We start from the raw sequence: 26,017 nt of genomic DNA on the forward strand, positions 1-26,017 counted from the left end.
AAGCTCGCGACACGGCGGCGCTCTCCCCCCTGCCACTGGGGGAGGGCGGGACAAAGCGGGAAGGCGTGGGGAGAAGAAACGGCTAAAAGCACCCGCGCAGCGCCTCAGGGACTGCAGAGGAAAGGCTGCGACCCCCGTGCAAAAGCGCCTTCCCTTGCCGCCTCCCTCCCGCTAAAGGATGCCCGTTCTCTCGGCACCGCTCTCACGCGCCCTTCTCCTCCCACCCTGTGTCGGCAGCGCTAAGCGGGGAACCTCAGAACTGCCAGCACGCGCTGCTCGAACCTCCCCATTATCCCAGAATCGGCGCTGCCTTGAGCGCAGTAAAAGGGAGCATGGCACAGGCTGCCCACACCCGCTCCAAAAACACAGCGACACAGCTCTCTCCGGTGGCCACGTGGTGGCTCTTAAAAGAGCCTTTGGGTTTGGCGGTGGCAGGGCAGGAGCCTCAGGCGCGCTCACCGCGGATGCGGCGGGCCAGCTGGATGTCCTTGGGCATAATGGTGACGCGCTTGGCGTGGATGGCGCAGAGGTTGGTGTCCTCGAAGAGCCCCACCAGGTAGGCCTCGCTCGCCTCCTGCAGCGCCATCACGGCCGAGCTCTGGAAGCGCAGGTCGGTCTTGAAGTCCTGCGCGATCTCGCGCACCAGGCGCTGGAAGGGCAGCTTGCGGATCAGCAGCTCCGTCGACTTCTGGTAGCGCCGGATCTCGCGCAGCGCCACCGTGCCGGGCCGGTAGCGGTGCGGCTTCTTCACGCCGCCCGTGGCCGGCGCGCTCTTGCGGGCCGCCTTGGTGGCCAGCTGCTTGCGGGGCGCCTTCCCGCCCGTCGACTTACGCGCCGTCTGCTTCGTACGCGCCATGAGATCTGTCGATTCGTGCCGCTCAGAAAGGGGAACGATGGTTCTTGCGACTCTTACTTATAGCGGGTGGAGGCCACGCCTTCCAGCTTCTGATTGGTCGAGTAATGGAACAATTTAATTGGGTATCCCAAATATCCTGTCAGCACTGCGGTAGCTGAAGATGCCGGGTCCCTGGCTCTTTCCAAAGGGAACTAGTCGCTTCCTTCTTTTTCAGGGAAGCCTGAAAGGCTTTTAAAGTTTTATTTCTCTAGTATTTACTTCTGGTTTTTTTCTGAGTTGTCTGCGACTCTGAATCTCCCTTACTGGGTCCATGTTTTAATTATATGACTTCAGTTGATTAAAAAACCAGCTAGTGTTGCGTTTTTAGTTTTAGATTACAAATAAAGCATTAAATTCCATAGGAAATACTTCTCAAATAATTCAGAACGACAAAATATATTTTACTTGCTTTTTACATATTTAGGTTTTACTAAGTAAACATGAAACAAATCCTTCTGAAAAAGCTATAAAATGTTTGATTTTTACCCATCTTTGATAGCAGACTGCTTTTGCGGATTGTATGAGAAGAATTAATTTCATGAAGGGCGCAGTTAATAACGACAAATCGTTAAAAAAAAAGAAAAGCCATTTCCTAAGAAATGGAAGATGGAAAAATCAAGACTGTAATTTAACTATTAAAGAGCGCGGTTCAGCACAGAAGGGGTTAACGCGGGATTTTCGAAATCGCCCAATCACATCGGCGCTTTCCATCAGCCAATGAACGAGCAGATCTTGGATATAAAAGTGAGCCAGTGAGGGTCGAGTTTGATACTTTTCACTTGTTAGTCTGGTGTTTCTCTAAGGATCAGGACGTGTAAGAATGGCGCGTACGAAGCAGACGGCGCGTAAGTCGACGGGCGGGAAGGCGCCCCGCAAGCAGCTGGCCACCAAGGCGGCCCGCAAGAGCGCGCCGGCCACGGGCGGCGTGAAGAAGCCGCACCGCTACCGGCCCGGCACGGTGGCGCTGCGCGAGATCCGGCGCTACCAGAAGTCGACGGAGCTGCTGATCCGCAAGCTGCCCTTCCAGCGCCTGGTGCGCGAGATCGCGCAGGACTTCAAGACCGACCTGCGCTTCCAGAGCTCGGCCGTGATGGCGCTGCAGGAGGCGAGCGAGGCCTACCTGGTGGGGCTCTTCGAGGACACCAACCTCTGCGCCATCCACGCCAAGCGCGTCACCATCATGCCCAAGGACATCCAGCTGGCCCGCCGCATCCGCGGTGAGCGCGCCTGAGGCTCCTGCCCTGCCACCGCCAAACCCAAAGGCTCTTTTAAGAGCCACCACGTGGCCACCGGAGAGAGCTGTGTCGCTGTGTTTTTGGAGCGGGTGTGGGCAGCCTGTGCCATGCTCCCTTTTACCGCGCTCAAGGCAGCGCCGATTCTGGGATAATGGGGAGGTTCGAGCAGCGCGTGCTGGCAGTTCTGAGGTTCCCCGCTTAGCGCTGCCGACACAGGGTGGGAGGAGAAGGGCGCGTGAGAGCGGTGCCGAGAGAACGGGCATCCTTTAGAGGGAGGGAGGCGGCAAGGGAAGGCGCTTTTGCACGGGGGTCGCAGCCTCTTTCCTCTGCAGTCCCTGAGGCGCTGCGCGGGTGCTTTTAGCCGTTTCTTCTCCCCACGCCTTCCCGCTTTGTCCCGCCCTCCCCCAGTGGCAGGGGGGAGAGCGCCGCCGTGTCGTGAGCTTCCCATTGCAGGCTGCTGCGGTGCAGCCGGTGGCGGGGCAGCCTGTCTGTCTCACTCCATCGCTTGTCCCCGGCATCCTGGGTGTTCTTGCCTGCCGGTCCCTCACGTCCCGTTCCCGCTTCGAAGGAGGCTCGGGAGGGGCGTGGCGGGTGAGGGGGAAAATGGGGGAGCGTGGGTAGGACAAAGGACGTACTAGTCTTTCAGAGCCAACGTGTTTTTTCTCTCGAGCCCAGGGAGCCCCCAGCGCTACACCCGTTCCCCCCAGTATTCTTGCCGGAGAGTGCAAGCGGGACATTGCCTGTCACCGCTTTCAAACTCTGCCGGTTGCTCGAGGCTGCTAGAGGTGGGGGAGGACGGCAGAGAGCGGGGGGGGGCTACGAGTGGAGACAGCGAAAGCCCAACACCCCCACTGCCCCCCGCCCCGAGCTCTCTCGCGACGAAAGGAACACGACATAAGGGTTAGCGAGAATCACAGCTCTTCTCTTGAAAGGGTGGGTGGCTCTGAAAAGAGCCTTTGTGTTGTAAAAGCGTAACCTATTCCCAGGAATCGAGTTTAGCCGCCGAAGCCGTAGAGGGTGCGTCCCTGGCGCTTGAGGGCGTAGACCACGTCCATGGCCGTGACCGTCTTCCTCTTGGCGTGCTCGGTGTAGGTGACGGCGTCGCGGATCACGTTCTCCAGGAAGACCTTCAGCACGCCGCGCGTCTCCTCGTAGATGAGCCCCGAGATGCGCTTCACGCCGCCGCGCCGAGCCAGGCGGCGGATGGCCGGCTTGGTGATGCCCTGGATGTTGTCGCGCAGCACCTTGCGGTGGCGCTTGGCGCCCCCCTTGCCGAGCCCCTTCCCGCCCTTGCCTCTGCCAGACATGGTCTCGCCTCGCTCGACCCAAGCAGCGTGTGGCGGGAACGGCTGCCAGCGTCGCCAGATATTGCCGGCGGTCCGACCTGGTTGGGGACTGCGACGGGGCAGGGCAAGGGCGGGCTCTTCTCCGCGCCCTTCCCCCTGCGGGCAGGGACGTTCGCGACATCGCCTCCGACAGCGGGCGGGCAAGGGCGGCACGGCTCCGGCCGCGGCCCCTGCCCCGGGAGGCAGCCGGCGCCGCCTCCGGCTCGGCCTGGGCGCCGCGGGAGCAAATCCCCGGGAGGGGGACACCCTCCTTCCCGCCGCGCGCGTCCCGGTTGCCCGGTCCCGTCCTTGCGGCGGCCGGTGCCGGTTGGGGGGGAGGGGGGGGAGCCGGGCCCCGCCGGCCGTGGGGTCTGCAGCAAAATCCAGCCAATGGGGACGGCGGGGCCTGGAGCGCCGCTTCCCGCCCGCGCGGTGCCGCCCTGCCCCGCCCGCGCTCCGCCGCCGCCATTTCGCTGCGCTCCAACAAAGGGCCGGGCAGGGGCTGGGGGGGTGACCTGGAGGCTGTAGTTGTGGTATTCTGGTCAGTCGATGTTGTCGACTTGGGGAAGGTCACTGTGGGTTAACATTCCCTTTGGCATAGCTTTTTGGTTTAGGAATAATTTTTGGCGCCTGAATGGTTCCGGTATACTGGCTTAGTAGCTTTTTCTTTTCGGGAGAAAGTCTTGGGTTTTGTTGGGGACCTGTCATCACCACGAGTCTACGCTAGAGGAGCTGCTGCGGTGTCTCCCAGAAGCACGACCGTTGTAGAAAGCCTGCAAGCCAAGCCGCCTGTTCATACAGAGTTTTACTTTTTCTGTTTTAGTGTTTATAATTTATTATTATTTTAATAACATATAAGGTTATTTTTACTTTGTTCTCGAAGGATCATCAAATTAGTGCTATTCCAAACTGTTGCCATTTACCATCTCTTTCTTGTCAAGAGTTTTTACCTAATTAATTATATCCGTGTGCAATACACAGGTTTTATTTTTCCTGCTTGGTTGGTGCAGTATTTGTAATTTTGTTTGACTCCCCTCATCTTTTCCCTGTTTCATAATGGGTGTCCATTACTATAATGCTTCTTGATAATGAAAACTTTTTGCTTGGTAATTTCACAGCCCTTTTCCTTTGAGTTGTCACGTGAGGGTTTGGGGGTTTGGTTGGGTTTTTTTTTTTTTTTTCATTTCTTGTCCTTTTTCATCCCTTTTTCTTGAAAGAATTTTCTTTTTTGGGGGGTGGGCTTTGGGTTTTTGGGGAGGATCATGTCTTTCTCTCTGTGGCCTTCTAATATATATGTCAGTTTATGTTTGAGCACCATTTTGATAAGTCTAGATAGCCAGGTTTGCAGTGTTTATAAAACCCTTATTAGTATCACCTGATTTAGTTCTACAGAAGTAGCAAAGAGGTATTTATCTTTGCATATAGAATCATAGAATGGTTTGGGTTGGAAGGGACCTCAGACAGAGATCATCTAGTTCCAACCCACCTGCCATGGGCAGGGACACGCTCCACTAGACCAGGTTGCTCCAAGTCCCGTCCAACCTGGCCTTTGACACTTCCAGGGATGGGGCATCCATATCAACCTTAATGGTGCTGGAGTTCACTTACTGTTTGAGGGAAAAAAAGGAATTTATACGCAGTCTTTTTTTCCCCTCCCATTTATGGGTTACAGCATGAATACAATACAACAGAGAGCTCAGTAAATCTTCTGCATAACTGTAGAGTGTAGTCTCCCCTGCCTATTACTTTTCTCAGTATTTAATATCATATACGTTTTCCCTAGCAGTCATTAGTGTGCTTTTCCCTCTATTTGCCTAGATTCAAAGGGCCTCTTTTGTTCTCTTCAGGACTGCTGAAAGAATTATTTTTCCCTTCTCATCTGGCACATTTGTTTTTAATCATGTAATTTTTTGCACATATTTTCTATAGCTTTGCTTTCATTTCACCTAATTAGTTCAAATGGTGTAGGTGTTAATATTCTTATAGATTATCCACTTAAACAATTTAATTCTCTTTATGTGGTTTAGTGGGAGCACGTGTTCTGCCTTGGAAGCTGCCCTACTCACCTCCCATGCCTAGTGTTGAGTGGCACTTTGTCAAAAAGTTGCAGCCTCTTTTAGCATCCATTTATAGCTTCTTTTTAGTTCACTAGATCGCTTTTTGTGGTATTTATAGTGCTCTTAATATTTTTTCCATGAAATTTAACCTTTGCTTATTTTTGCATCATATTTTCTTGATCCTCTCTAATTAACTTCCTTGAATATTCGACTTCTCATCCTCATGCAGGGCCCATTACTTCTTAAGAGTGACAACTCAATTCAAGAACTGAAACATCTAGCTATGTAATTTGTTCCTGACCTAAGCAATAGCTTAGCTTCAAAACGGATAAAAAACATAGATGGTCTGAAGCGTGAGTTTTTATTATGACCAATTTTACACAGAATCTTGGTAGATACGATAGCAATGTCCAGGCACATAGAATAGATTGCTGTATTACAGTGTGCTTGGGTTATTTGAGGAAATATTCTATATTTCATTACTGTTAAAGTCAAGTTATGCTTACCCAGTTTTATCTTTTCCAGACCAAACAACAGACAGTTTAATTTTCTTGTTTTTACTTTAGCATAATATATGTGTGTGGTATCTTTCTAAACTTTTCACTGGCAGCTCTAGGTATAAAATAACAGTGTATATATTATTGAAGTGTTGGGGCATTCCTAAAATACACAAAATTAAACCAAAAGGAGGGGCATATATCATGTTTACAGGAGCTCAAACCTTTCCGTGTTCTGGAAAAGAAGGAAGGAGCTCTGAGCAGTCTGCATTGACTGAATTCTGGAGTAACACTTCATTTCCTAATATGACATCTTGGTCTCGTTTTTTATGGCCAGTGTTTGTCCTTTACTACTGGTGGTTCATTTTCATGTATTTTATTACTCAGAACCAACAAGGAAGAATATGAACTACCCATTAATGTTTGTGGGTGTGGTTTTTTTTTTTCACAATTCATCTTTTCCCATTAATCAAGACAGCATGGAGAGGATGAAAAGTTCTGTTTTCCTCTTCCTGATCAGACAGCATTAGTTGGAAGAGCCTTGTGCTGTCTCCCATGATGCGGGAAGGCAGCCAGGGCACACTGGAGTGAAGGAGCAGGTTGGGTGAGGTCAGGAAGGAGTGAGGAAATGACTCTACTCCTCTTCCCACTCTAGGTTTATCATAGCAGATCGTAGCACTCCTCTTCCCTTCTGCATCAGCTTTCAATCTCCCATCCTCCGTTCCTGCTAATGCTCCTGACCTTCCCAAAAGACGATCATCCCCTTGAGGAGGCTGTTGAAATTATGTGAATTTCAAAATTTGTTTTCTCTTCAGTGATGTACGTTTCTTCGGGGTGTTCAGGAAATGTGTTTAGTTGTTATCTGAAGGGAATTGCTGATCTCTCAGTAGATCTGCCAGCACATGTATTTTCAGGTCCTTAGGGGAATGAATATCAACTTAGAACAGCTAAAAGTATCGTGATAGAAATGTTGCAATTTGGAGATAAAGATTTGCTTCACCTCCTAAAGGAGAAGCTTGTGATAAATATGCTATTTTACTTAGGTGAGACATTTGTGAGAGAAAGGAAAAAAACTGCATCGTCCTCCTAGGGAAATGTAAGTGTTCTCAGAGCATAATCACATGAAATGTAGAAATCCAAGGAAACATGGAGATGGATTTTTTGCCTAGTGATAATCAACATGATGAAAATCTTGCAGAAGATGTCTAATTCCGTGAAAAAAAATTATTGTTGTAAGTTGCATCACAAATTTGTTAATTAAAGCACAAGCAAAATTAATGCTCTGTGCATCCTACTCATATGGAGATTCCAAGATGTCAATCTCTGCCCAGGCCATCAACCTACACTCTTAAAGGAGCAGCTGCTGCCCAGGCATTCATATGTGGGTTTGAGGTCTGTTAAAGTAGGCCATCCCCTTTGGCCCATTGCTGGAATTACAACCAGGCATTCTCTCAGGGGCTGTCAGGTTGCAGCCTTCGCAGCTGCATAAGCTAAGCCATTCCCCTTACTAATTTCTGTGGTGCTCTTGGTATGGGCTAGGCAGTGCATAAGAGCAATTTCTGTAGGTAGCTGGATTGATTCCAGCAAGTCATATATTTCTTCTCCATTAGATACCTTTTTTCCTGATGATGTGATAAATCCTCATTCTTTCCATAACATCCCGGTTGCATGACATATCCCGAAGGCATACCGAGAATCTGTATAAATATTAATTTGTTTACCTTTTCCCAGACGTGTGAAAGCTACCAGCCCTGCTCCTTGTGCACTCATTGCTGGGAGGGCTTCAGCTTCTATTACCTGCCCTTGGCTGACCACAGCATATCCAGTCTGGCATTGTCCATGCAGGTAGCAGGATGACCCATCTATGAAGAGAGCTAGGTCTGGATTCTGCAAGGGAACATCAGTTAAATCTGCTCATGGCGTGCTTAAAATATTCATCACCTGTGCACACTGGTAATGTTTTTCCCCATCGTCAGGCAGGGTGATTAGGGTTGCTGGATTCAAAGTATTATATGTTATCAAAATTACATTATCTGCCATTAGAATGATCAATTTGTATCTGTGTGCCTGTTGTGGTGGTAGGGCTTGGGTCGCATACTGTTTTAACAGTATTTCAACTTCGTGTGGGACGTAAACTGTCACAAGGTGTCCCAATATGATGGGGCAAATTTTTTCTAATATTGCGGCTGCTGCCATGGCTGATTTAACGCAGGCTGGTGCTCCTGCTGCAACTGGATCTAGTTGCATGGAGTAGCATGCAACTGGTCTCTGGTGGGGTCCTAATTTCTGTGTTATCACTCCACTGGCTATTCCTTTCCGTTCATGCACATATAAATTGAAAGGCTTTGCATAATCCAGGAGCCCTAGAGCAGGAGCTGATGCCAAGGCTCTTTTTATTGCTTTAAAAGCTTGCTGTCTTTCCAGGTCTACCTTCTCATTTCCTGTTGCTTCTGTCAGAGGCTTTGTTAATTCTCCTAATCCAGGAATCCATGGCCAACAAAATCCCACAGCTCCAAGAAAACCTCACAACTGTTTCTTCATAACTGGACACGGAAGCTTTATTATTGCCTCTACCCTTTCTGGATCTATTACTTGCTGCCCTTCCCTTAGGAGGAACCCTAGATATTTGACTTTTCTGACACAGCTGTAGTTTAGATGGAAATGCACAACGACCTGCCTCTGCTAAGACGATATATAGATGTATAGTATCTTTTATGCAGGTATCTTTATCTTTACTTGCTATGAGCAAATCAACTACATATTGTACAAGAGCTGATTCACCCGGTAGTTCTACATCTTTCAAATCATTTCTCAGTATTTGAGAAAAAAATTGTAGGTGATCCTGCAAACCCTTGTGGGAGACACATCCAGGTTAATTGTTGTCCTTTCCACGTGAAGACAAATAAAAGCTGGCTGTCTTCATCTAAAGGGATACTAAAGAAAGTGGCAATTAAATTAATCACAGTGAAATATTTTGCCTAATGTGGTATTTGCACAAGTATAGAGGGATCAGGCACTACCGGATGAGGAGCCACTACGTGCTGATTAATTATCCATGGATCTTGTACAAAACGGTGTTTGAGGTCCCCATCCTCATCCAATAGATTCTTTTTTACAGCGACTATAGGAGTACTGTATGGTGACATACATACTTTTAAAATTCCTTGTGCTAAATACTAGTCTATTTGCTTTTGAATGCTTTTTTTCAGCTTCTTGGGATAGGATACTGTTTCACAGCCAGAGGAGGGCTTCCTCCCATTGTTTTTATGTTTACAGGTTGAGCAGAAACTAGCAATCCTACAGCCATGCTAGTTTTACTCCACAGATTTGTTGGTACAAATTTTAATATTTCCTCTATTTTTAGCTCATTATTTGGGCTCCCAGTGACCACAGGCACTCCCATGATTATTAAATCCATTCCTTCAGGTGACAAGTGTAATTTTACATCCACAGCCTGCAAAAGATCTCTCCCCAACAGGCACGCTGAGGAGTCCTCTGCTAATACAAATCGCCCCCATATACTCTTGTTATCTGTAGTAACTAATAGGGTTTTACTTAAATTCTACTCTTTCTGCCCTGTGACTCCATGTATTTAAATTTTGTCTGTGGTCCTAGATCCTTTTGGGGTAAAATTCAAAAGGGATGACATAGCTCCTGTGTCTACCAAGAATTCAGTTCCACAAACTTCAACTTTACCTATAATACATCCCCACTGGTCAAATTGGGTTACCCACATATTAAAATTTCTAATTTTTCTATCCCCACCCCCCTCAGATCCACAGGGTCCCATTTATCTAGTCATTGTGATTGCAAGAATTCCCGGGGCAGTTGCCTCTGTTGATAATCTCTTCCTAGTGTCCTGTCCCACAGCCAGTATGGGCATTCCCACTGTAAATGTCCTAAATTCCCACAATAGTAGCACTCCCTTCCAGCATTCCTTCCCTTTTCTCTTTCCCTTCTTTCTGGTCTTAACTCAGACCACGAATCTGACCTTCTCACCCTCTAGCCCCATTTCTCATTTGCAAATTCCTTGCTAAAGCCACAGCCAGTAGATTTGCCTTCTGTTCTTTGATTTTTTTTTTTCCCTCTCTGTAAACTGCTCAACTTTTTGCCTTTTCTCATGTCCATCGTATACAAACACAGCAACACTCAAAATCTTCTGCAAATTTTCTCCCAGCCACCTAGGCATCTGTTCCTTAAAGTATCTTCATATCAGGGGCTGCCTGATCCACAAAGATGCTAATTACGAGCATTTCATTAAAATTTTGCCTGGTCATTCACCCCATATTTCAACAAGGCTTGTCGGAGTCGCATCCAAAAATCACTAAGGTGTTCATCTGACCTTTGTCTGCACTCCAATACCTTAGCCCAATTTATCCCCTTTGCATGCCCTGATTGCTTTTACTAAATTTTGGAGTGCAGTTTGGCAGGTGGCTCTATCCCCTGCATTATTATAATCCCAATTTGGATTATTTGCCAGCCAGGGCTTTCTACCTCCTCCAGCCTGTTGTGCTAATTCTGCATCTTTATTAATTATCTTTTCACTTTCATCTGGCTGAAAGAACTCTCAAAAGTATTTGAGTATCTTCCCAATTTGGGTTATACCCAGTGCACTTATTAGAAAACAACTGAGCACGTTTGTCAGCATCCTCGCTCAGTCTTGCCATTTTACTCCCCCATGTAGCTCCATCACCAGAATTCCAAGGCCGATTAGTAAATACGTGCAGCACAGGGGGAGCGCCACCACCTCCTGGTTGCATAGCAGCAGGATTAGGTAAGACGTTAGAAATCAGAGGGTAGAGTCCAGCAGCCAGCGGAGCAAAATCAGAAAACAGAGAAGGAGCATTAGGCACGTAAAGCAGAGCGGATGCAATTGGAGCATTATCTGAGGCTTTATTCGGGGCAGTAGCCTCCATTTCTGCAAGTAATACTGCAAGTAACTTTGGCAAGGCTTCTTTCATCCCGCTCCTCTACTGCTCCCAGTCATCCCAAACATACCAGTAATCCATTTGTCCTAGGAGCCTGTCCTCGGTAGGTTTGTGCTGGTGAAAGGTCCCTTGTGGCGGCTGCCGTTCTGCCAGGTTTCCATCTCTAGTTATAGCTGACCAGCCTTCTCGACATAAAATAATGCGCTTTCTTGATAGAGTCGCTGTACCAAAAATGCTATTCCAATTTTGCATGACCTCGGCCAAGGGCATCCCCTCTTCTGAGCTGGGTAAGTTTCCCATCACTTTCTCCATCTCTGTGTGCTCTACACTGGCCAGGCCACACGCTCCCTGTGCAATTTACATTGGTCAGGCCAGGTGCTCTCAACAGCTGCAACAAAAAAATAAACCTCCCTCCTCTCTCTCTCTCTCTCTCTCTCTCTCTCTCTCTCTGCTCCGGGAATTTTAACACTCACCCTTTGGCGACTCCTGCTCCAGAGGTCCCAGGTGAACTCACCCATTGCCAGCAGTTGGAAGTTTGGAGCTGAGATGATCTGAAGGTGGTGGCCTAGGGTCCTATCTCGGTCGCCAAACTGTTAAAGGAGTAGCTGTTACCTGTGCAATCACACACCATGGTGTCACACGCACACTTATTCCTGGGCACGCTTCCTCCTTCTTCAGGCTTGACCCTAGGTTTCCCACAGCAGGGTCTCAGCATCGGGTTTTATAAAATAATTAATTTAATTGAAAGGTGCAGCTGCAGGATCAGCCCGGGCTGGGTGCCTCCAAAGAGAGGGACCCAGAGCAAAGAAATCCCGGGGCAATTCTACCCTTGGTTCCCACACACCTGCCTTTCACGTGTTGTCCACGCGTCTTTTAGTCCAATGGTGATTTTTGGTGTGGGGTCTTCCCAAATCTAATTGGATTCTTTTTCTGCGTCCAGGGAGGCAGGCTCTTACCATGTTGATGTGCGGTTTCAGCCAAAGGTTGGAGCCTGCTTATCTTCTGGTTTACACTTCTTGTGCCCCTGCCCTTGCTGGTGGAACAGAGAGAACTGAAAAGTCCCAGACTTAGGAAAAACACTACCAAAGCATCAGCATGATATCAAAACACTTTCCCATACTAAAAGACTAAACACAGCACTGTACCAGCTTCTAGGAAAATTACTAAGAAAAATAACTCCATGGTGGTGTAAAGGCTTCAGCAAATCTAGCTACTCATGCTAAGTAAAGCTAAGCAAACAGCACAAATCACACCATATTATAATCCTAAGTAATTTATCCTAATTAAAACTTACTTGTTCACATTAAACAACTAATATTCCTTAACATACACGTCTGCCCAGGCCATCTGCCAGGAAACTGAAGACAGGCCCATTGGCATGACTAGTGGTTATCCCCAAACATAAGGGAGAATCCCACATTTTGTACCTGACAGCTCACTATGTCCCTAAATTACTGATAGACTGTCTGAGTTTTGGTCAGCTTAGCCCTAGTTTTCATTCTCATTGACCTGGACTGACTGCTCCCCAAGAGTCTGTCTGCCCTAGCAGGATTTCTTCTCAGGTGTACATTTACCTTCAGGCTCTACTCACAATTGTGTGCTGAAGCGACCGCCAGTGCATTAAAAATCACTTTCCTCCAGGTGGAAGATGGGAATCCTCGTGCAGTGTGGATCATGGCAGCTCTTACCCCAGGAACAGTGGGGTCCATCTCTGACAGATCTTTATAAACCTCACTAAAAATCATACACGTATTTATTAATTACTGATGCTTAAGAGTGATACCTTGTCATGCATTGGTGTGTTTATGCGCTAACCCTTTCTGGTTATCCCCAAATTTGCAGAAATTGGCAAGGAATAGCTTGGGCTGAAAGCAAAAGCAGCAGCACATAGGAGAAAGTTACAAAGTCTTTTACAAGCCAATAACCTATTTTTGTCTCCTTTGTTCAATATATAGTAATTAAATATTAGTCTTATTAGTACTATCTTGATAATGATTATCATATGCTGCTGCTGTTCTGTGTGATACTGTGCTTTACACCTCCAGCATGTTATATGTGCATGCATATATGCAAATACATGCATGCATGTAGCATGAAATTTTCTGTTGAAATCCCCCCCCCAAAACTGAAAAAGCATTACAGCTGCTCTGATGTGGCAGCAAGGTCCTTCAGCACTTAGTAATCTCTACAGACACAGTGAGTGCCTAGAACTATCAACCAATAGGAACCTCACTGCCTACAGAGACGTGGACTTGGACTTCTGGATCATAATGGATGGTGGCAAATCAAACCATCCTTTTGGTAATAAACAAGATCTCCATTTGCCTGACCTGCAACAGTGCTCTTACTATGACCTTTATGTCATACACATCTTGGGCTCTCCAAGCTTTAGGTGTTTTGGATGTCATTAAATGAAAATAAACTTCAGCATTCTCATTTATTCTTTTTTTTTTTGACCATAGTTTTAAGTTTCACTGCCTGTCCTCCTGATCCCTGACTCAGTGTTCAGAACTGTCTCACACCGTCTTCCACCTTCACTGCACCCTCTCCAGGTTGATCCTAACAAAAAAATCCTCCCACATCTGAAAACAATAACTAAAATCATTTGTTCAATGCTCAGAAGCACTACAATTAAAATATTTTGAATGTCAAGAATCACCAGAAGAAGAACAGAGAACAAAACAGAGGATAATATATCTTTGTAGCATTGTGTGAAATAGTTGCACCTTGAGTAGTACTGTGTACATTTCTGGCCTGTAAATTAAAAAAAAAAAAAAAAAGAGAGAGAAAAAAGAAAAAAGAAAAAAAAAGATGCAGTGCAACTGGAAAAGAAAGTTCTGAGAAAAGTGATAAAGATGATTTAAGGTCTAAAGAGGCTTCTCTACTAAGGATACTAGGATACTTTCAGAACAGAGACAACCACTGGGTGAAGATGCTCTTGCTTATCATCTTCTTTACTATCTGTAAGATCGGTGGCTAAATCTATCAAATTTAGTGAGGTCCAATCTAATTTATAAAGTTAGTTACCAACCAAAAGGTTACTGAGGCCAGAAAGGCTGCCTAAAATCATAAGTGGTTTCCTTAAGTAAATGGACTCCTTATCTCTATCGGCTTTTTCCAAATGAAAGAGAAAAGCTGAAGGTGGCAAGTGAAAAGGCGAGGACAGAGCCGTCTCTCTCCTCTATAGAAATCAGTTCCGGAGAACACAGCTGCTTGCATAACCATAAGCACTTCCTAACACTGCCGGTAAATAGTTCCCATCTCTTAAAGACTTCTGAACTGATCCCTGGTGTTATTAAGCGCCATTTAATTACACGCACTTCCCGAGGATCAGTTTTGGGTTTGCCACAAGGTCAAAAAAAACCCCAAACACACAACAAACCCCCCAAACCACTTCCCCTAAAAAAGAAGCTCCTATTCATTTAACTTTTTTTTTTCTTTCCTCATGGTTTCCAAGTTACTAGCATGCTGGTTTGTGCAGGTACATCTATGGTTCTCTACTTCAGGAGACAACAGAGGAAGTTCCATAACAGGAAAAAAAAGCTGCAGTGTCTATAGGAAAGGGGAAGGCAGTGGTTTCTATTTGAAATCCCTCCCCGCTTGTCAATGGCAATATCATCCGTATGCAGAGTGCAGACTTGAAATAATCAAATTCTTACAGAATTGATGTATAGAGATGCCATCTGGAGAGGAAAGAAGGTTTGTTTTCATTGACCTAGTTGTTATGGTAGGGTTGTTTCTGTACCATGCAGTCATGTATCAGGTTTTCTAGGACAGGAAGAACAAGGGGGAAACGCTCTAGTGATCAGGGCCTCCTTATAGAAGTAGTTTATCAAGGAGGATGGTCAGTTGTGCTCTCAACCATGATGTCTGCAGAATCAAAATAACATTTTCTAACAGAACAAGCTGGAACCCCAACAGTTCCTTCTTGTTTGGGGTTTTTTTGTTGTTTATTTGGGGGGTTTTGTTTGTTTTTTTTTTTTTACCCTGGGCAGCAGCTATAGTATAAATAAAGCACAGTTAAAATAAAACCAACACTCGATGAAAGAAACACTGGAAGTATTCAAACCGCAGGCTGTTTTTTGCAGCAGCCAGGGCAAGGCGCTCACCACCTCACCGCGATGTCATTCGGCAAATTCGCCTTCCTTGCCTGCGGATTAACCAAATGGAAACGACTTGGGGAGGAGGGGGGTGGCGGAAAAGGCAACCAGAGGGTCATAGAAGGGATGAAAGGAGGAAGAGGCGGCGGCGGGAGGGGAAAGCTCCTTCCCAGGCGGGATTGGTCCGAAATTGCTGCAGCGGGGGCGGGCGGTGCCCGGGGCCGCCTCTCCCCGACAGCTGCCGCCGTGCGCCCGAGCCTGGACCGGCTTACGGGGTTGGGGGAATTCCCCAAACCGATCGATCCACCCCCCCGCTACTCAGTGCCACAGTAATATTAGGGAGACTCTCAGAAGATGCAAAGAGAAGCACACCCAAGGACTTAGCTACGGTTTATGTCAATCTGCTTTTCTATTAATATTAGGTACACTCAGAGCATTTACTGTTACCTGCAAATGCAGGCTTTTGCTCTGTTTCTACAGCTGTAGTGCAATTGGATTTCAGACTTTCATTCAAATTTCCTGAATGTCAGCATTAGTGTGAATGGAGACGTGAGTTTCTTTCATGTTTACTAGTGTCTAAATTGATTCTGTACTGTATACCTGAGAGAAATAAACATTGTCAGTAATATTTTTTAACCTCATTTGGTGTGTGAGCAGGCCTGTTTTCAAAGGACTAAGTAAATTACTAATGATATATTCAAAAGGTTTCTATATATTACACCAGATTTGTAAGATATCCCTACTTGATCAATATTTTGGTTTGCTATGTATGATTGTAAAAAGGTACTAAAGGAACTATATATTTGAGTGAAGGGGTTTGAGTAATTTATGAATAGATCTGTAAATGTTTAACCTTTGTGTAGACAGTGTCACAAATATTCAAATAAGTTTTACAAAGAAGAGCCCACAGTTTCATGGATATGCTATAAGTAGCAGGCAAGTAATTCCACTCACTTTTGTAGGTAAATACTCCAACTTGCCTATATTTTGGTAAATACAGTAGCCTAAGGCAACTTCTCCTGAAAGGCAGGGGGAATTAAAAAAAATAAATCACATCTTCAGTGGAAGACTGCTTAGTACCAAGGGAATTTGCACAAGGTCTTTATGCTGTCCACAATCAGGTTGTTACTGAGCAAACAAGCATAGTCTTTTCAACAAAAATGAGTAAAATGTTTTGAAAAAAGAACATTTAAGGACTTTTCCTACATACTATTGTCACTATGAAGTTAATCAAAATATCAATGTTCTATCACTTCACTGTTTTACTTGCCTGTCTACATACTTAGGAATGTTTCTGGAACTGAGCGTAGGTTTTGTTGGTTTTGATTGTGTTTTTTAGTATTACCTTGCATATTATGTTCTGATGCTTTATGGAAAAACAGAGAACTATGAAGTAACTACAGGTTGAATAACATTATCTGAGACCAGGCTGAGTGATTGTACTATGCCATAGCTAGTACTGTAAAGCATTAGTGTGAACCTAAAGGTCAAAAATGACACTGAATGTTTTTTCGTGACCGACATCTGTGATGTACTGTTCTTTAAATCTAAAGCCTTCCTCCTTTATGTAGAAATCTGTTTGGGAATTTAGGCTGTCTGAATATGGGGGGGGGGGGGGGGGGGGGGGCAGGGGGAAGGAAGAGGAACTATATGCAGTAAATGTAGGAAAATATCCCAGTCAAATTTTAGCTGGAAAAGAGAGATGATTTGTTATACAGAACTCATCAGCTTGTCTGTACTAATAAAAACATGTTAAAAACGATCATGAAAATACTGTTGGTGGCACAGAAAATAGAACATTAGTCATAAACTGCTATGAAAGGAAACCAAGCCCTTTATATGCACCATCTCAAGGGGGATACATGGCTAGAAAAGCAAAGAACAAAATGGTAAATTTAATGAATACCATTACTGAGTGTGACTAGTTTCTAGTGAATAAAATACTGTAGACTAGATTTCAATCTACCTATATAATTTGAAAATAAAATGTTAGAATACTTGTGTTTAAGTGATTTTTCAAACATCAGTAGAGAAAAAACACTACCCTGATTTCTAAGAAGTAGAACAGAGGTACTTCCTTACCAGGCACTTCAGTGTAACCGTTGCTCTTAAGAGAAATGCTCTTTCCTCAGAGTGTGTTTCCGAGAGTAAAAATGAAACACGGGAGGCCTCCGTTACAAAACATGGGATTTTCAAATGGCCCAATCAGGACCTTCTACAAATAAGTCCTGTGCTTCAGACCCACTCAATCTCTTCCTCCCATAGTAAATATCCACCAATAGAAGGTTATTTTTTCCTGATATACTAAAAGAAACTGAAATTATTAAACAAAAAAATATTCCTCAAATGTTTTAAACCTGTTTCTAGCCTCAAATACTAGCAGGCTACTAATAAAGTCCTGCAGTTAATATGGTATCAAAGTTCAGCTCTGAACAGTAGATGATTAATACCTAATGTAATTTCCTTCGACAAGACCGGGCTGTTAAAAAGGAGAAAAAATAGCGTATTTTGGAAAAAAAAACCAAAACAAACAAACAAAACCCCCAACAACTTTAAAACTGTTTAAGAAGCAAATACTGTTTAAAACAATCCCGCGATTCTCATCTTGTTTCCAAGTAACACTTCAGCCGGGCATTCCAGTGTTACCACCCTCTGCTTGAAAAACATTTTCGATACCACGTTGCCACAATGACTCACTCTGTCTCCTGAGGGAGGACACAGCAAAAAGCAGCACAGTTTTCCTCACCTTATTTCTGAAAGGGTGCTTTTAGAGAACAGCAAAACACGTCCGCCCCCGCCCCCCCCCCCCCCAGCCAGAGGCTCTCAGCTCCCGGCCGTGCATTCCTGCCTCCTCTTCGGGCAGTTTTGTTTTCTTCCACATAAAAAACTACTGAACGAAAGAGAAATAAAATCCTGTTTCACCCATATGTGGCTAACAAAGGAAGGAACGCGGTGTCCCTTACAGTGGAAGGAGAAAAAAAATCTGTTCCAAGGACATAGATGAGAGAGGAGCCTTCACTACCTCCAGCAGGGCAGACACCCCGAAGCACTGATGGCAAAGAGGCTCCTCCCTATAAATACCAGCCTCTCGCTGATTATCTTTCTTTATATCCCCCTTCCCTTTTTGCAAGCGGTCTCCAACCATGTCTGAGACTCTGCCCGCCGCTCCGGCCCCCACCTCCAAGAAGGGGACGGCAGCAGCGGGCAGCTGCAACCCCGCGGGGCCCAGCGCCCACCAAGGCTGTGTCTGCCTCCATGGAGCGCAAGGGGCTCCCACGCTTAAGCAGGCCAAGGTGGCCCCCATGGCCAAGAACCCCAAAAAGTTGGCTACAGCTGCCAAGTCCAAAAAGGCAGCCCCGAAGAGCACTGCCAAGCCGAAGAAGGCAGCACCCAGAACGTAATATTGTAAGAGGAAAGGAAGTTCAAGTCCAGGCTGGTACACAATGATCCCCTGCAGCGCGTATACGTGACTTTCCATAGTGATTCTGTAAGAACTCACACGCTATGGAAAAGCAAACTAGCTTATTTTGTCTTAACTCGAAATAGCTGACACTGTCCTTTGGAAACAGCTCCGGGTTAGTTATGGGACAGCATCCCAGTGAAATACTTGTACTGCTTTAACTATTACCTGAAAGACATAAGTTACAAACAAGCAAAAAAAAAAAAAAAACAACCTCATGAGGCAGAAAGCCAAAGAGGCCACTACGCACAAAGCACTTGGACTTCTTTTCCACCCGCAAAACAGGGTCAGCGGCGGCTGCACCGGGAGGAAAAGGCGCCCTATCCCCTCCCCCCCCCCCAGTTTGAAAACCGCGCGCTCCCCTCGGATTGGCTGGCAGTGACCACACCCCTCGCCGCGGGTGGGCGCGGAAACCCCACCCCCTCCCCCCGCCACAGCCCACCTCCGCCAAAATTAGCGGTGCTCCCCCCCCCCCCCCACAAACCCCGGAGCAGGAGGCGGCGAGCCCACCCGCGCACTCCTCTAATCACCTCTCCTTACGTCACGCTGCGGTGAGTGATCTCAATTGTAACTGCTGCCTTCCATTGATTTTTCAAAAAAGCGAAACTGAGAAAGGTTTACATAAGTACATCGACTTTTTAGACAAAAGAAAAATACAGGGACCTACACCGACCAGCAAAACACAGTTGAAAATACACATAGAAAAAATATGCTTCAGAAACCTTCCTTTGACATCTAAAAAGTTTCTAGATATATCAAAACACAGTTCCCAGAGAGGAGAATATTTAGAGGCTTAGGTGCTCCTGCTCTTTTCAGGAAGACGTGGGTGGCTCTGAAAAGAGCCTTTGGATTGTTTGCTGAAAGAGTTTTACTTGGCTTTAGCCTTGTGGCTGTCGGTCTTCTTGGGCAGCAGCACGGCCTGGATGTTGGGCAGCACCCCGCCCTGCGCGATGGTCACCTTGCCCAGCAGCTTGTTGAGCTCCTCGTCGTTGCGGATGGCCAGCTGCAGGTGCCGGGGGATGATGCGCGTCTTCTTGTTGTCGCGGGCCGCGTTGCCCGCCAGCTCCAGGATCTCGGCCGTCAGGTACTCCAGCACGGCCGCCAGGTACACCGGGGCGCCGGCGCCCACCCGCTCCGCGTAGTTGCCCTTGCGCAGCAGGCGGTGCACGCGGCCCACGGGGAACTGCAGCCCGGCCCGCGACGAGCGCGACTTGGCCTTGGCGCGCGCCTTCCCGCCCTGCTTCCCGCGGCCAGACATATCAAGCACAAGTTAAAACAAAACGAAAAAAAAGAAAGAAAAAAAAACCAACAAAAACCTACGTATAGAAAAAAAGCTCTGCGAAAACAGAAGAAATGCAGTCAGAACTGCCACCCTGCCTTTTTATCCCTTCCTTCTGGGGTTCGGTAGGACTTCTGATTGGCGGAGGCCGCGATTGTGAAGTTAACCAATGGAAAGACAGATGAAAGAGCGACCAATCGCAGATGAGCGACGGTTTGACATCATCATCCTCTATTGTCCAATAGGCAAGAACGGCCTTGAGTCATCTCATTTGCATACCGTCCCTATAAATACGGGTGTCTCCGCTATTGTATTTACGTCGTTCCTGCGGTAGACAGGTAGTGACACACTTGTGAAATGCCGGAACCAGCTAAATCCGCTCCTGCTCCGAAGAAGGGCTCCAAGAAAGCTGTCACCAAGACGCAGAAGAAGGGTGACAAGAAACGTAGAAAGACTAGGAAGGAGAGCTACTCGATCTACGTGTACAAGGTGCTGAAGCAGGTGCACCCCGACACGGGCATCTCGTCCAAGGCCATGGGCATCATGAACTCCTTCGTCAACGACATCTTCGAGCGCATTGCCGGCGAGGCCTCGCGCCTGGCGCACTACAACAAGCGCTCCACCATCACCTCGCGGGAGATCCAGACGGCCGTGCGGCTCCTGCTGCCCGGCGAGCTGGCCAAGCACGCCGTCTCCGAGGGCACCAAGGCTGTCACCAAGTACACCAGCTCCAAGTAGAGCGCCTCGGACCATCAGTTTTAACCCAAAGGCTCTTTTAAGAGCCACCCACGTTTTCAGTAAAAGAGTTGTTCACACTGATTCGTTTTGGTGAGTGGTACTTGTATTTAGCACTGTTTTAGTTCCCAAGCTAGGACATACTGTTTAATAGTACTGAAAATGTTTGTCATGTTAAAGGACTAGGGATGATTTTGGTTGTCTTTTATGTGCCCTACCCCGACTGTTCATCGGGCAGATCTATAAAAAGAATGTTAAGCACCTAATCCAATTCTTAGGCTATTAAAGTTTTCCTTCCTCATTTTAGAGTAATTAGCTCTAGTTTTAGATTAAACACAGAAATATGGATGGCAGCGTTTAGTATGTTTTGGTTATTTTTCTGTCGTTACAATATAAAATAAAGTAGGGCTCTTTTTACAATTCTCATTCCAATGCAGATTTTTTTAAATAAAAAGTCTTCGTCCCCTTTAAACATTAGCTGTCATTCTCAAACGACTTGGCTGCAAGCCAGAGCGGCTTGTTTACTCGGTGAGCTCCATAGGGATCAGTCTATGTGATATTTGGAAGACGATGTTTCATGAAATTTATCATGCCATGTGCAGCGGAGGTGAAATGGTGTAGGGAAAAGTATAATTTCATTACTCTCAAAGATTTCATATGAAACTGGTGTAGTGGGGGTTTTTTTGTCATCTCTCTTTGACGCAGAATAAGCATGGCAGAATAAAGGAGATTCCTCATAAATCCTGAGTGACAACATGACAGGAAAATACAAGAAAAAATAAGGAATGCTTAAAAAAAAAAACCCAAACCTTCAGATGGCGCAGGATATGCAGGGAAGGCTGGTTTGGTGGGGCTTTTGGTTTTGTGGGGGTTTTTTGGTTTGTTTGGTTTGGTTTTTTTTTTCCCGAAAAAGCCTTTTTCAATGGAGCTGAAATCCTAGTTGCCTGGGATAGAGGCGCTGATAAAAGCGTCTGTTGCGAGGCCAGGGTAAGAGCTCCGCGTCTGCTGGCAGGCTACCGCTGTAGCAAAGCGCGCTGCTGCCGCCGGTCCCGCTCGGCGGGGCAGAGCGGAAGGATAAGAGAAGCGAAAGCACCGTCGCCTTCAGCGGGGGAAGGGGATCTGCGGAGCGGGAAGGGGCCGTTACCCGCCCCCCTTCCCTCGGCGGATGGCGGGCTTTTCAAATCCTTCCCATTGTCCAATGGAATCTGTGCCTTCCCCCTAGCCAATCACAGGGCGGTGGTGGCTATAAATACCGGGGCCGGCGGCACTGTTCAGTACAGACACTCGTCGCTTGCTGTGAGACAGTTGCTCCGGGGAGGATGGCGCGTACGAAGCAGACGGCGCGTAAGTCGACGGGCGGGAAGGCGCCCCGCAAGCAGCTGGCCACCAAGGCGGCCCGTAAGAGCGCGCCGGCCACGGGCGGCGTGAAGAAGCCGCACCGCTACCGGCCCGGCACGGTGGCGCTGCGCGAGATCCGGCGCTACCAGAAGTCGACGGAGCTGCTGATCCGCAAGCTGCCCTTCCAGCGCCTGGTGCGCGAGATCGCGCAGGACTTCAAGACCGACCTGCGCTTCCAGAGCTCGGCCGTGATGGCGCTGCAGGAGGCGAGCGAGGCCTACCTGGTGGGGCTCTTCGAGGACACCAACCTCTGCGCCATCCACGCCAAGCGCGTCACCATCATGCCCAAGGACATCCAGCTGGCCCGCCGCATCCGCGGTGAGCGCGCTTAAAGCTTCTAGCGAACAGATCTTTCAGACTATCGAAAACCCAAAGGCTCTTTTAAGAGCCACCACATGACCATTAAAAAGAGCTGTAAACCCTTAGCTGTGTGTGCCAAGTGATGCGTTTCCCTACGTTTTCTGGTAATTTTGCAGTGACCGAGAGCCTGTATCTCAAGTAAGTACCGAACAAAATGTGATAAGTCACGTTTCAGAGGGGTTGAAAGCCGTCTTGACCGTAACAAAACAGTTTGTTGTGGTTAAATCTTGAGGTGATCGTGGTAGGAAAAGTCTCCGTTTAGGGTGAAAATTCTAAACCCCTTTTTTAGGGGACTTCTAGCTGTTAAGGGAAAAGCTGTAATTGTGGGCTCTTCCAAAGAAGATATCCAGCTCTAAAAGATTTGTGTATATATATGTTTTCTGTTTGGCTGTGTCTTAAAACTTTCTCAATTAGAGGTGTATTCAGGGGTAAGTAAATGCCTCTGGTTTACTCTATGTTCTTGTAGTAACAAACTTACGGTTTATTGTCCCAACAGAAATACTGTTTTCGTTTCCAAATCTAATTTTTTTCTTTTAAATTTTTGGCCCAAGAGAGGGGATGGGGAGGGGGGAAGTGTCTTTCTTCTGAAGGCTCAAGAGGTCCTTTCCCGCCCTTCCAGGAAAGGAGCTTGGTCGGTAGTTTTCTCAGTACTTAATCACTGATTATCTCTGTCGTGAGCAATGTCCCCCGGGCATCTTCACCCCTTTTCAATCACTTCTTATTTATTCCTGAGATAAATGTATTTCCAGACAGAACTGGTGGTAGGATAGTGGCAGGGTAACTTCTGCTACCTCCGCTTTCAAGAAGTGTTTTCTGCTGGCGTCTTCTCCGGGGCACGTTCGTGGCATCGTTGATGGTTCTGGGTGTCGTGTGTGACTGATTAGGGAGAATCGTAGGATGGGTTGGAAGGGACCAATTTTTTCTATCTGTGTTCAGGCTACTGAAAATCTATGCTGAACTTGAGCACACGGGAAGTGTTTTCCAGAGAGAATTAGTGATTAAAAACTTCTAGTCCAGAATTATTTTTAAACGGAGACTGTTCCTTCTCCGCATATTCAGTGATTTTTGTGAACCTACCTGGAAAATGGGATTTCTCCCTGACTCTAAGTTCAGTTGCACAGCCCCTTGTCCTCCTAATCGATATATCTATAGTTGGTGACTGAAAAATGTAATTTCCAAATACATCTCTGACCTGAACTTTTTTTTTGCATTGCAGGCCGTTTTATGTAATTTGGGGAGCTTGCTGTTCCATTGAAGCATTGGAAATAACGCCTTTTTGTTTTTTCAAACCTACAATGGAGTAGCTGTGCCTTTAAGAAGCGGTTGAATTGCGTTAAATACCGCTTTCATTTAAACTTAGAAACAAGGAGTAACGGAGAATTGTTTAGAGGGAATATTCCTTTTAGAAAGCTTAAAGCTGTAAAAACCTTGGGTTTCTATAAATTGCTGATACGCTTTATCTTAGCAAATCTTCCTTTCTCTGTGTCAGGAGCTTGGACTCTGCAGCAAAATCTGACCAATCAAGTGCATCGACACACCATTTTCTTTCCCTTGTTTTTCTCACTTTCAGCCATTTTCTGTTACTTAACCCTCGGAGGGGTAAAAAGGAGGGGGGAAGGTATCGGGAATAGTACTTTGGGAATTAAGCTAGTCTATGGGATTTATTCCCCCCTATTTGTTCATTGACGTAAGATTTGTGTTTTTCAGAAGAGACTTTTTTTTGCAGTAGAGGATTACCAGTGCGATTGCAGAAATGAGTCCTAGTGAAAGCAAAGTCACTTCCTGTTACTAGCTGATAGCAAGAGAACTATTATTTATCTAAAACTGTTTATATATTTTTATGATAAAATTATTAACAATTAAAATATCTGAGTTTAATATTTTATATAGTGGAATTTAATATATAAGCCAAGAGTCAGAATACTTGAACTGCAGTAGAAGTTTGGGTCAAAAATGATGTTTTTTCACATGTTCAAAAAATAAATTATTTTTTAGGCATGACACAAACAGGTTTTATTTGTCTTCATATTTATAATTTTTTCTCTAATCTTTTGAAGACCTTGGACTATTTTAATAAATATAGTATTATTTGGACTCATTCTGAGAGTTGCATGCTTGAATTGTAAAAACCATAATATTCCATCAGTTGAGATGTGCAAGGTTTTTTGCAGGAAAGGTGAGCTCATATGAATTCTAAATTATGCCTGAATCTGGAGTAGATTTGGGGTGTAATACGTTATGAAAGGACACTAATAATAATCATAGCTTGTCCTAGTGGACCAGGCTAGCAGTTAGGAAGAACTTACTGTGTGGATTTTGAAGTCTAATGGCTGCAGATGGCTGTAGTAGCGATACAGGGATCAGTGGCAGACTGATTGTAGCTTACGTGTGGGCTTTGCTCTTCCCTCTTTACACAAGTGATAAATCCTATATGGCATCCTAGCAGTTTGCATATGGTGTTGAGTCACTTGATTATAAAAGAGCAACAACAAAAATCCCAAATCAGATGTAGGTTGAGGAGGGGAAAAATCCTTTCATAAGATATGAATAAGAACTGATATCAAAAGTATTTCATTAAGATGACTTTTTGAGCAAAGATAAACTGTTTAGAGAATTGAAAGACATCTTGAACTTGCTATAAAATTCAGAGAAAAACTGATTATCATTTAAGTCTGATACAGAACAGATCCTGGAAGGTATTTGCCAAAGACACCATGATTTAGAAATAAAACTGCATTTGCTATAGATAGTCTATTTGATGTAATATTTTTTTAGTCTGACACACAGAGGTGACTTAGTGCAAGATTTCCTAACACTAAGTGAGAGTAAAAATGGAAATTCCTCTGGTACCAGCAAAAGGTCCAGCAGCATTTCTGCTCTTTCTGGGAGAGCATGAACTAATGAATGCTGCCAGGTAGAAGCTGGCTGTGAGCAAGACCAGGGTGCTGACTAGCTGAGGACTGGCTTGCAAACTGCTGGTGCTCTGCCCTTGTGGCTTGTTGGTCACCATGTAAGATGCTTTTGCAGGTGACTTTTTTAGATGCTCAGCAAGATATTTGGCTAAGCCTGTTCCTGGCTGTTTAGCCATCTTCCGTGAGTGATCTGGCACTGTGTTGCTGTAATCTGGCTCAAATCCCTGCTTGGAAGAATGTACTTCCTATCAGTCCAACAGTTGAGAGAGATCATAACCACTCAGGTCCTGGTGAAATACTTTCATCAGACCTTTTATATATTTCTGATGAAAGAAAGTGTCTTTCTAGAATAAAAATATTTGTATCAGCCCTACTTGACACTTACTAGTTTCTAACGCCGAACTGATATACCCATATAAAAAAAGGTGAGGTTTTCATTTGAATTAACTATTGTAAAAGCTTTGTAAAGGTGATATGGTGGCTTCCATGCAAGCTAGCATGTAAAGATAAATCTTAAACATCCTATCACATTATTTTAATTTCCAAATCCCTCTTCAGGGAATTCCGTGTTTGTTACAGTTTTCAGTAATCAGAGTGAAGTCTGAGCTCAGCCAGCCTTGGCTCTCCTACCAACCTGGGCAGTACTGCTTTGCTTCATCTTCTCTCCCACTTTCAAGTCATGTTGTATCTTCAGCTGGGTATAAACATCTTTCAGATTGTAGATGTGACATCATTGTTGCAACAGTATGAATATTTGCTAAGTTTTCATGTAATATATAGATGAACTTCAGGTATCAGCTACTATTGTTATGGATTTATGTACAGTGGTCACCATA

At 45.8% G+C, this 26,017-nt stretch overlaps 3 protein-coding genes and 1 pseudogene across 3 annotated transcripts; 2 read left to right on the forward strand and 2 right to left on the reverse strand.

Moving 5' to 3' along the window:
• Positions 1 to 445: 445 nt before the first annotated feature.
• On the reverse strand, positions 446 to 3,469 carry LOC129201702 (uncharacterized). The gene is made up of 4 exons (XM_054813307.1): positions 3,131 to 3,469; positions 2,509 to 2,702; positions 1,881 to 2,273; positions 446 to 877 (listed from the first exon to the last, which is right to left on the reverse strand). Exons 1-4 carry the CDS (start codon positions 3,435 to 3,437, stop codon positions 446 to 448), a joined length of 1,326 nt encoding a protein of 441 aa, XP_054669282.1. The 5' UTR covers positions 3,438 to 3,469.
• LOC129215346 (histone H3) lies at positions 1,713 to 2,156 on the forward strand. Its single transcript, XM_054848195.1, has one exon. It carries the CDS (start codon positions 1,716 to 1,718, stop codon positions 2,124 to 2,126), a length of 411 nt encoding a protein of 136 aa, XP_054704170.1. The 5' UTR covers positions 1,713 to 1,715; the 3' UTR covers positions 2,127 to 2,156.
• A 15,597-nt stretch (positions 3,470 to 19,066) lies between the features above and the next one.
• On the reverse strand, positions 19,067 to 19,855 carry LOC129215261 (histone H2A-IV). The gene has a single exon (XM_054848068.1). It carries the CDS (start codon positions 19,753 to 19,755, stop codon positions 19,366 to 19,368), a length of 390 nt encoding a protein of 129 aa, XP_054704043.1. The 5' UTR covers positions 19,756 to 19,855; the 3' UTR covers positions 19,067 to 19,365.
• A 220-nt stretch (positions 19,856 to 20,075) lies between these two features.
• Positions 20,076 to 22,334, forward strand: LOC129215222 (uncharacterized; annotated as a pseudogene).
• The last annotated feature ends 3,683 nt before the right edge of the window (positions 22,335 to 26,017 follow it).

Source organism: Grus americana, chromosome 1 (assembly GCF_028858705.1).
Source record: "Grus americana isolate bGruAme1 chromosome 1, bGruAme1.mat, whole genome shotgun sequence".
Taxonomy (NCBI): domain Eukaryota; kingdom Metazoa; phylum Chordata; class Aves; order Gruiformes; family Gruidae; genus Grus; species Grus americana.